Genomic DNA, 12,019 nt, shown 5'->3' on the forward strand with positions numbered 1-12,019 from the left:
TATTGTTAAAGAGCCCCTGTCACTTCTCATAAAAAAATTTATTTCTTTGTTTAAATGCTGCTTATCTTCAGAATCTGGTACTCATATGTTCTTGATATAAGGCTCTTCCTTTTTGCACCTTGTATGTACATCTAGCCTCTTTTTCCAAGGGTGTGGGATTCTCAGTTTTCAGGGTCTTCTTGAGAATAAACTCCCATTGACTAACAAGACTAGCTTTACATACAAGGCACAGAAATGAAAAGGATGCAATCCTTCAGGCACAGGCAAAAAAGAAAACCAGCACCAGACTGAGAAATATAGAGGTATTTATACTGGGTTAAAAAATATAGATATACAGTACAGACCAGAAGTTTGGACACACCTTCTCATTTAAAGAGTTTTCTGTATTTTCATGACTATGAAAATTGTACATTCACACTGAAGGCATCAAAACTATGAATTAACACATGTGGAATTATATAGCTAACAAAAAAGTGTGAAACAACTGAAAATATGTCTTATATTCTAGGTTCTTCAAAGTAGCCACCTTTTGCTTTGATGACTGCTTTGCACACTCTTAGCATTCTCTTGATGAGCTTCAAGAGGTAGTCACCGGAAATGGTTTTCACTTCACAGGTGTGCCCTGTCAGGTTTAATAAGTGGGATTTCTTGCCTTATAAATGGGGTTGGGACCATCAGTTGTGTTGTGCAGAAGTCAGGTGGATACACAGCTAATAGTCCTACTGAATAGACTGTTAGAATTTGTATTATGGCAAGAAAAAAGCAGCTAAGTAAAGAAAAACGAGTGGCCATCATTACTTGAAGAAATGAAGGTCAGTCAGTGTGAAAAATTGGGCAAACTTTGAAAGTGTCCCCAAGTGCAGTTGCAAAAACCATCAAGCGCTACAAAGAAACTGGCTCACAATGAGGACCGCCCCAGGAAAAGAAGACCAAGAGTCACCTCTGCTTCTGAGGATAAGTTTATCCGAGTCACCAGCCTCAGAAATCACAGGTTAACAGCAGCTCAGATTAGAGACAAAGTCAATGCCACACAGAGTTCTAGCAGCAGACACATCTGTTCAACAACTGTTAAGAGGAGACTTTGTGCAGCAGGCCTTCATGGTAAAATAGCTGCTAGGAAACCACTGCTAAGGACAGGCAACAAGCAGAAGAGACTTGTTTGGGCTAAAGAACACAAGGAATGGATATTAGACCAGTGGAAATCTGTGCTTTGGTCTGATGAGTTCAAATTTGAGATCTTTGGTTCCAACCACCGTGTCTTTGTGCGACGCAGAACAGGTGAACGGATGGACTCTACATGCCTGGTTCCCACCGTGAAGCATGGAGGAGGAGGTGTGATGGTGTGGGGGTGCTTTGCTGGTGACACTGTTGGGGATTTATTCAAAATTGAAGGCATACTGAACCAGCATGGCTACCACAGCATCTTGCAGCGGCATGCTATTCCATCCGGTTTGCGTTTAGTTGGACCATCATTTATTTTTCTACAGGACAATGACCCCAAACACACCTCCAGGCTGTGTAAGGGCTATTTGACCAAGAGGGAGAGTGATGGGGTGCTACGCCAGATGACCTGGCCTCCACAGTCACCAGACCTGAACCCAATCGAGATGGTTTGGGGTAAGCTGGACCGCAGAGTGAAGGCAAAAGGGACAACAAGTGCTAAGCATCTCTGGGAACTCCTTCAAGATTGTTGGAAGACCATTTCCGGTGACTACCTCTTGAAGCTCATCAAGAGAATGCCAAGAGTGTGCAAAGCAGTCATCAAAGCAAAAGGTGGCTACTTTGAAGAACCTAGAATATAAGACATATTTTCAGTTGTTTCACACTTTTTTGTTAAGTATATAATTCCACATGTTTTAATTCATAGTTTTGATGCCTTCAGTGTGATTGTACAATTTTCATAGTCAAGAAAATACAGAAAAATCTTTAAATGAGAAGGTGTGTCCAAACTTTTGGTCTGTACTGTAGATTTATAGCCCTTGGCCAAGCTCTGACATTTCAGTCGTAAACAGCCAGAAATAAAGAGCTCAGCCGGAAATTAAAGAGGCTCTGTCACCGGGTCAAGAGCGACCAATTTTTGTTTATTTTATTTCCGCTGCTCCCTTGAGTTTTCTGTTTGTTTTATTAATCCGCCATAATATTCCAAAGATATGGGATTCTTTTGTGCTAATTTTTATGGTCTTTAACAAGGGGGCGTGGCTCACAGGAATCTCTGGGGGCGTGTCTTTAGTCTGCTCTGCTTTATCACCCTGTGAGCCACGCCCCCACAATAAAAACCATTTAAATTATTACAAAATAAAAAGGTCCAGATCTCTGGAACAATATGGTGGATTTAAAAAAAATAAATAAAAAAAAAGTGAAAAACACAAAAAGGAACAGTGGGAATAAAATAAGAGCAGAAAAAGATCACATTTGACGTGGTGACATGTTGTTCTTCTTTAAAGGGCTTGTCCAGGGATTATAAATTATTGATAACAAGGCTAGTACGATCCCGCCCCTACTTTGATAAGCAGCTGTCTATAGCTATGTACATACAGAGCCTGGAGTGGGCGGGGTTAGCTTTCTCAGCTCTGCTACATTGCTAAATCTAAAAGCTCTGATTGTGTCAGAACAGCTGAACCCAGTAAACTCCAGTCATGGCCTAAACTGTTGGCACCCTTGACATTGTTACAGAAAATTAAGTATTTTTTTGCCAGAAAATGATTGCTATTACATATATTTTGTTATACAAGTTTATTTCCTTTGTTATTGAAACAACACAAGAAAAAAAAAAAAACAGTAAAAAAAAACGGAAATTTGACATCATTTCAATCAAAACCCCCAAAATGGGCAGGACAAAATTGATGGCACCTTTCCGAAATTGTAGGTAAACAACTTAGTTTCAAGCAGGTGAGTTTGAACGAGAAAGTAACAGGTGTGAGCAATATGAAAATCACACCTGAAACCAGATAAAAAGGGGAGAAGTTAACTTAATCTTTGCATTGTGTGTCTGTGTGTGCCACGCTAAGCATGGAGAACAGAAAGAGGAGAAGAGAACTGTCTGAGGACTTGAAATTTTTGAAAAATATTAACAATCTCCAGACATCTTGATGTTCCTTTATCCACGGTGCACAACATAATCAAGAAGTTTACAATCCATTTTTACTGTAGCTAATCTCCCTAGACGTGGACGGCAGAGAAAATCTGATGAAAGGTTGCAACGCAGGATAGTCCGGATGGTGGATAAGCAGCCCCAATCAAGTTCCAAAGAAATTCAAGCTGTCCTGCAGGCTCAGGGTGCATCAGTGTCAGCGCAAACTATCAATCGACATTTGAATGAAATGAAACGCTAAGGCAGGAGACCCAGGAGGACCCCACTGCTGACACAGAGACATGAAAATGCTAGACTACAGTTAGCCAAAATGTAGGTAAGCCGAAAACCTTCTGGGAAAGCCTCTGAGGGACAGAGGAGACCAAGATAGAACTTTTTGTTAAAGCACACCATTCTACTGGTTATCACAAATTGAATGAGGCCTACAAAGAAAATAACAGTACCTACAGTCAAATATGGTGAAGTTTATAGGAAGTGATTCATTATAGTTATTTATGCCAAAGGGTGTGCAACCAAATATTAAGTTGAGGGTGCCAACAATTTGATCTGGTCCATTTTGGGGTTGTGTGTGAAATAATGTCCAGTTTGCCTTTTTTTCTGGTTTTTTTTTTAATGTTGGTCCAATACACACAAAGGAAACAAATATGTGTACAATAAAACACGTGTGATTGCAATAATTTTCTGGGAGAAATACTTCCTTTTTGGAACAATTTCAAGGGTGGCAACACTTTCAGCCTTGACTGTAAGTGACATATCGTTGGAGTCAGGGTCTCTTTTCCTACATTATACTGCTTTAGGATGAGGTGGGAAAAACCTGGTGACAGATTCCCTTTAAACCTTTACTCATCCTTCCCAGCCCTGCAATGTCACCACTGATTTATCACAGATCTTACTCCTGGATCAGCCCGGGATGACGGACAGAGCACCGGAGCAGCTCCTCACTATACAGAGTATTAAAACGTCAGTGTAATTATCACATTACAGCAGGTTCCCTCCACTGCCCTCATCCGCCCTGCATGTGTCAGCCCTTAATGACGGAAGCTTCGGCTTACAGCCGAGGAGGAGTCGCAGGCCTCGCACATGTCACACCGTACACACGGATTAGCTTTCTACAGTAAAAAGCCTCAGTGAATGGAAATAGGAGCAGCTCTGCCGTCATGAACGAACGGTCACATGGGAACTCAAAATGTGACAGTGATAACATTCCCAAACTCAGGAAATTAAAGCAACGCGGCGAGGGGGGATTGCAGATTTAGGGTGCTTTCACACGTCAGTGTCTCCGGTACGAGTGATGACCGTTTCCACACGTACCGGAGACACTGACACACACAGACCCATTCAAATCAATGGGTCTGTGCACATCTCAGTCTGTTTTCACGGACCGTGTGTCCATGTGCTCCACATAGAGACAAGTCCGTCTTTTTGCGGATACACGGTCTGCAAAACGTACCACACGGATGACATCCGTGTGGCATGTACCGGCGCCTGGGAATTGCGCTGTTTCCAAGCGCCGGTGCTGAACACTGCCCTCATCATGGTTCCCAGCAGGCGCTGTGATCAGCACCAGCAGGGACAGTGATGAGGGTAGTAGTGTCTGCTCCCAGTGTCCATCTGTGTAAAAATAAGAATAAAATAATAAAATCCATGTACTCACCTCTCCTAGGTGTACCCCACTGTAATCCATGCAATCGCTGCTACAGAGGAGCCAGGGAGAATGAGGCGGAGCTGCGCTCAGCGAGTGACAGGACACCGCTCCTGAGAGGCTCATTCTTCCCGGCTCCTCGGCAGCAGCGGTCGCATGGATTACAGCAGGGGACACCTAGGAGAGGTGAGTACATGGATTTTATTATTTTATTCTTATTTTTACAGGTGGGGACACCGGGAGTAGAGTATCACTACCCTCATCATTGTCCCTGCTGGTGCTGATCGCAGTGCAGGCAGGGAACCATGATGAGGGCAGTGTTCAGCACCCGGTGCTTGGGAACAGCGCCCGTCCCTGTGATCCTGATGCGGTATACGTGTCGCACATGGATGCAACACGTGAAACACACACGGACATCTCCGGAACCGGTTTTCCTGGTACCGGAAATATCCGGACATGTGCAACCGGCCTTACTAAGTGAGAAAGCGTTCAGAACTGATAGGCCGGGTAGACCACCACACTTTGCACACGATGGAGGTGCAGTAAAACAAGAATTCAAGATTTAAAGGGAAGGCGTCACCTGTAAATGAATTGTTTAAATCAGGGGCCCTCAAACTGTGGCCCGCGAGCCACATGCGGCCCGCGGAGGATTTTTATCCGGCCCGCCGGGCTGTGGGCGGAGGGGAGCGGTGTCAGCGCCCGCTCCCTCCCGCTTGCTCAGGGCCCCGGCAGCCGGATACTTACCTCTCCCCATGCCTCTGCAGATCCGTTGTCTTCTTGCTGTGCGCTCCCTGTGATGTCTCAGGTCAGAGGGTGCGGTGACGTCTTTCCACCGCGCCCTCCCCTGAGCCATCACAGGCAGCGCAGAGCGGGAAGAAGCCGGCGACGCTGGAGTCCAGACCTGAGCAGCGGCAGCAGGTGAGAAGTGAGTATTTTTTTTTTTAATGTATGGAGGCATGGGGCATAATATTAGGGGTGACATCCTGCATGGGGCATTATAAAGAGAGGGGGATGATATCCTGCATGGTGCATTATATGGGGGGGGGTGACATCCTGAATGGGGCATTATAACGACAGGGGAGTGATATCCTGCATGGGGCATTATATGGGGGGGGGGGTGACATCCTGAATGGGGCATTATAACGACAGGGGAGTGATATCCTGCATGGGGCATTATATGTGGGGGGTGACATCCTGAATGGGGCATTATATGGGGGGGTGACATCCAGCATGGGGCGTGACATCCAGCATGGAGCATTATATGGGGGGTGACATCCAGCATGGGGCATTATAAAGACAGGGGAGTGATATCCTGCATGGGGCATTATATTGGGGGGTGACATCCTGAATGGGGCATTATAAAGACAGGGGAGTGATATCCTGCATGGGGCATTATATGGGGGGGTGACATCCTGCATGGGGCATTATAAAGACAGGGGAGTGATATCTTGCATGGGGCATTCTCCATCCCTAAAAACCTTGCAAGTCACACTGGTCACTAGGTCGAAATCTTGACTTATACTTCCAGTTCTGCACAGAATAAATTTCAGTAATCCTATTATCTTCAGACAGGATTAAAATGGCAGGTAATACCTCTATATACAGTAGATAACACTGGGTCCACCAATCACAATAGATGTCACAGCTCACCTCCCCCTCCCTGCACAGTGACCTGTCCGGATTATAGGATGCTCAGATGAGAAGCTCGGAGAACTTCTATGTAAACAAGAAAAGTCTGAGTCAGTGCATTACTGCTAACTAATGTCCATGTGAAGAACAGGTAATAGGAGTCCATCATAAGACCTAGGGGCCAGTGTGAAAATTGCAAAATTTTCTAATTTACATTGTGATAGTGGAATGAAAAAGAAAAATACGGTATATAAAAAAATATATACAAACACATAACATAAAAACAATACATCATTTTCTGATGACATATTCCCTTTAATAAAACAGACCAGCCGGGAGAACTGGTGGGTCCTCTTTAAAGCACCACTTCAGCTTTATATTTGTATTGCAGTGCTGTAGTGGCGCCGCTAATTTAAGTTCCCTGTCTCCAGTATTAGGCCGGTTTCACACGTCCGCATATCTCCGGTACTGGAAAAAACAGTACCAGAGATATCCGTGTCCCGGGTGTCCGAGTGTGTCACACATGTGGCAACAGTGTGCCACATCAGGAGCACGCGGACCAGCGCCTGGAAATCAGTGTACAGTTAGCGCTGTTCCCAAGCGCTGGGTGCTGAACACTACCCTCATCATTGCTCCTGCCGGCGCTGAGATCAGCACAGCAGGGACAATGATGAGGGTAGTGGTAGTCTGCTCCCACAGTGTCCCTGTGTAAAAATAAGATAAAAAAAAAATAATAATCATTATACTCGCCTCTCCTAAGTGCCCCTCGCTATAATCCATGCGACTGATCAGCATAGGAGCCGGGGAAAATGACTCGCTCCAGCGAGCGGGCCCAGAGCGGTGTCTCTCAGCGCCGGCAGGGAACCATGATGAGGGCAGTGTTCAGTACTGTACACAGATTCCCAGGCGCTTGTATATGTCACACGGATGGCATCCGTGTGCGGCACATGTTTACACGGACCCATTGCCTTGAATGGGTCCGTGTGATCCATGCTGTCGTCCAAAAACAGACATGTCAGCGTGTGGAGCACAGTGACACACGGTCCGTGGAAACACACTGAGCTGTGAACAGACCCATTCATTTGAATGGGTCCACGTGTGTCAGTGTCTCCAGTACGTGTGGAAACTGTCATCACATGTACCGGAGATACTGATGTGTGAAAGAGCCCTTATACTTACCAGTCACCCTTTTCTTCTGTTATCGGCAAAGCTCCACTTGGTTTTCTATGACCTGCCGGATCGGATCGCTTCAGTGTTTGCTGGGAGATTCGGAAGTCACAACTCCATGTAAAGTATATGAGGCCAGAACAAGGCACCCATAGACTTAGGCTATGTGCCCACGATGCAGAAATGAAGCAGAAAATTTCTGCTTCATTTCTGCAAGTAAAAACGCATGCGGAATTCCACACGCGTTTATCGTGCGATTTCCACATGCGGAATTGCCTTGCGTTTTTTTAATGCATTGAAAAAGGCAATTCCGCTTGCGGAAACGCAAAATTAATGAACATGCTGCGGATTTTTGACCGCAGCATAAACGCTGCGGAAAAATCCACAGCGTGGGCATAGAACTTGCGGAATCCCCTTGGGGACCATGGGGAGCGGATTACCTAGCGTTTAACAAGCGTTTACGCTGCGGAAATTCCGCAGCATAAACGCTTGAAAAACGCTACGTGGGCACGCAGCCTTACACTGAGAGCTTGTGACTATTACCTCCGGTCAGTCAGAAGTTGTAGTCACAAGATGGCGGCACGGGACTGGAGTGGCGCCCGGGAATATGGATTAGTAGCACCACTCCAGCACTGACATAAAAAACCCCACTGGAAATGTGCTTTATACACAGTCCTGCTGCTGCTCCTGTTCTTTGGTTACAAGCCAATTAGTGGTCGCAGCAGTCAAATGCCGTACTGCTGCCACCACTGCTCAGATGTGGGAGCCATGATGTCAGGGGACATGTCAGGGCCACCATGGCCGCTGGTTGGCTGCGGAGGTAACATGCCGAGCGGTAAATTACCAGGTACGGTTTAATTTATTATAAGATTTGCTATTTAAAAACAAATACATTGGCTAATCCCCTTCTACAGTGCTGGCCAAAAGTATTGGCACCCCTGCAATTCTGTCAGATAATACTCAGTTTCTTCCTGAAAATGATTGCAATCACAAATTCTTTGCTATTATTCTCTTCAATTAATTTGTCTTCAATGAAAAAAACATAAAAAGAATTGTCATAAAGCCAAATTGGATATAATTCCACACCAAACCTAAAAAAGGGGGTGGACAAAAGTATTGGCACCCTTTGAAAAATCATGTGATGCTTCTCTAATTCGTGTAATTAACAGCACCTGTAACTTACTTGTGGCACCTAACAGGTGTTGGCAATAACTAAATCACACTTGCAGCCAGTTAACATGGATTAAAGTTGACTCAACCTCTGTCCTGTGTCCTTGTGTGTACTACATTGAGCATGGAGAAAAGAAAGAAGACCAAAGAACTGTCTGAGGACTTGAGAAACCAAATTGTGAGGAAGCATGAGCAATCTCAAGGCTACAAGTCCATCTCCAAAGACCTGAATGTTCCTGTGTCTTCCGTGCGCAGTGTCATCAAGAAGTTTAAAGCCCATGGCACTGTGGCTAACCTCCCTAGATGTGGACGGAAAAGAAAAATTGACGAGAGATTTCAACGCAAGATTGTGCGGATGGTGGATAAAGAACTCGACTAACATCCAAACAAGTTCAAGCTGCCCAGCAGTCCGAGGGTAGAACAGTGTCAACCCGTACTATCCGTCGGCATCTGAATGAAAACGGACTGTATGGTAGGATACCCAGGAAGACCCCACTTCTTACCCCGAGACATAAAAAAGCCAGGCTGGAGTTTGCCAAAACTTACCTGAGAAAGCCTAAAACGTTTTGGAAGAATGTTCTCTAGTCAGATGAGACAAAAGTAGAGCTTTTTGGGAAAAAGCATCAACATACAGTGTACAGGGAAAAAAAAGAGGCATTCAAAGAAAAGAACACGGTCCCTACAGTCAAACATGGCGGAGGTTCCCTGATGTTTTGGGGTTGCTTTGCTGCCTCTGGCACTGGACTGCTTGACCGTGTGCATGGCATTATGAAGTCTGAAGACTACCAACAAATTTTGCAGCATAATGTAGGGCCCAGTGTGAGAAAGCTGGGTCTCCCTCAGAGGTCATTGGTCTTCCAGCAGGACAATGACCCAAAACACACTTCCAAAAGCACTATAAAATGGTTTGAGAGAATGCACTGGAGACTTCTAAGGTGGCCAGCAATGAGTCCAGACCTGAATCCCATAGAACACCTGTGGAGAGATCTCAAAATGGCAGATTGGAGAAGGCACCCTTCAAATATCAGGGACCTGGAGCAGTTTGCCAAAGAAGAATGGTCTACAATTCCAGCAGAGCATTGTAAGAAACTCATTGATGGTTACCGGAAGCGGTTGTTTGCAGTTATTTTGGCTAAAGGTTGTGCAACCAAGTATTAGGCTGAGGGTGCCAATACTTTTGTCCGGCCCTTTTTTGGAGTTGTGTGTGAAATGATCAATGATTTGATTTTTGCTTCATTCTCTTTTGTGTTTTTTCCTTGCAAGCAAATTAAATGAAGATAATAATACCAAAGAATTTGGGATTGCAATCATTTTCAGGAAGAAACTGAGTATTATCTGACAGAACTGCAGGGGTGCCAATACTTTTGGCCACCACTGTATATCTCCCAGTGTCCCAGACGTAAAAGAAATAGACGAATAAGGGTCTGTGAGGCCGCACCCCTTCATTCACGCCCAATGATCTGCATAGGATGCTGGGGAGGATAAAGATTCCAGATAGGTCCCATGGCATATGTGCATGCAGGGCTGCAGGTAATTTACAGCTGCGAGTTATATGCATCCACGTGCGGGGGTGGTGTGGGCGGAATGCGCGCGCATCCACGTGCGGGGCGTGGGTGGAATGCGCGCGCATCCACGTGCGGGGCGTGGGCGGAATGCGCGCGCATCCACGTGCGGGGCGTGGGCGGAATGCGCGCGCATCCACGTGCGGAATGCGCGCGCATCCACGTGCGGGGCGTGGGCGGAATGCGCGCGCATCCACGTGCGGGGCGTGGGCGGAATGCGCGCGCATCCACGTGCGGGGCGTGGGCGGAATGCGCGCGCATCCACGTGCGGGGCGTGGGCGGAATGCGCGCGCATCCACGTGCGGGGCGTGGGCGAAATGCGCGCGCATCCACGTGCGGGGCGTGGGTGGAATGCGCGCGCATCCACGTGCGGGGGTGTGTGTGGAATGCGCACGCATCCATGTGTGATGTATGTATATGCATGCGCAGTATGTATGTGCGGAGTATCTATGCATGCATGGGTGCAGTACACATGTATATGTGGCTGCAGGGTCCTACAGCTGACCCTATAGCGCTAGTTAAGGATTAGAGTCTCGGTGGTGGCAGTTTATCTAATATGGAATATTTGTACCAATTTTGATAATAAGGAGCATAAACACATGATTTTCACGCTGTGTAATGACCCCACCCACAGTATGTCACATACACGCGTGGATCTCACATGCCCAAGACCACCCGCTGCAGCTGATTTTGCCCACCTGGTGTTGTGCGTCTCTTGGATCAGAGTCTCGTCGGTGATGACCTGCGGTCGGATAGGCCTCCGCTGCCGCAGCCCGTCTCCCTCCTCCATGGTCATCAGCTGCCCGTACAGCGCTCACACCAAGGGCACGGTGCACGGGCGCTGTCACAGAGTGAGAGGACGTCTGCGGCAGCCAATCAGCAACCATCTGTCAACACCACGGTCCAATAGGATTACACCGCATTCGGCCAATAGGAAAGCACGAGCTGTAAAGAATTCAGCGCGAGAGACGGGGGTGACCTCTGTGTAACCCGACGTGTGCGCAGGGCGAGGGGGGGAGCTGGGGTCAGCATGCTGGGGCTTGTGGTGCCTCTGCGGGCGCCCATACTAGTATACAGATGCGTGTGTGCGGATATACAGAAATATATATATATATATGCTTCCCGTGGGTAGCAGCTTATTTGCAGGACGTTATTGTTTTGAAGGACACCAATTATTTTACCGTGTAATGTACTGAAAAATGGGGAAGAAATCCACAAACTTGCAGTGTATTGCAATATTCCAGGCTGCACTTCATCAGTGTACAAACTTTGCCGCGATGGGTTTTTCAGGACACCCCTAGCGGGGGGCACAGGTCGGCGGGCTCCATGGAGGGTCTCTCACTGCAGCCTCTGTCATGTGACTTTTCATCTTTGCGATGGAGAAACATGGCTCTTCATAAGTGTCCTCAAGTGTAATACGACCAAACAGAAAGTGGCCCTAAAAATAGTGCAAGTCACTAAGTGCCCCCTAAAGGAGCCTTCATACCCCATGTGCCCCCAGACAGTTGTGCCACACATTACCCCACATTAAATGCTGCAACTAGCTCCATACAAATAGTGGCGCCCCCAAGTGCCGCACATGTAATGATAGCGCCTAACAATAGCGTCATAGAGTTGCGTCTCCCAAAATACCAGCTCTAGATACACTCCTTGGCATTGAAATAGCAAAACTAAGAAGGAGTTGTGGCGTTATGGATTTGACAGGATCTATAGACATGGTAATGATATGGAAATTATTAAAAAAAATGGAAACTAAAT

General features: G+C 46.5%; 1 protein-coding gene across 1 annotated transcript in view; it reads right to left on the bottom strand.

Moving 5' to 3' along the window:
* Positions 1 to 11,148, bottom strand: part of APMAP (adipocyte plasma membrane associated protein) — a 41,230-nt gene extending 30,082 nt beyond the window's left edge. The window contains exon 1 of the mRNA XM_073672511.1: positions 10,960 to 11,148. Within this exon, the coding sequence (XP_073528612.1) occupies positions 10,960 to 11,057 (98 nt within the window). The 5' untranslated portion in view covers positions 11,058 to 11,148. The remainder of the gene's footprint in view (positions 1 to 10,959) is intronic.
* Positions 11,149 to 12,019: the final 871 nt, after the last annotated feature.

This window comes from Phyllobates terribilis, unplaced genomic scaffold (assembly GCF_046119375.1).
Source record: "Phyllobates terribilis strain yellow unplaced genomic scaffold, ASM4611937v1 Scaffold_3__8_contigs__length_932513732, whole genome shotgun sequence".
NCBI lineage: Eukaryota > Metazoa > Chordata > Amphibia > Anura > Dendrobatidae > Phyllobates > Phyllobates terribilis.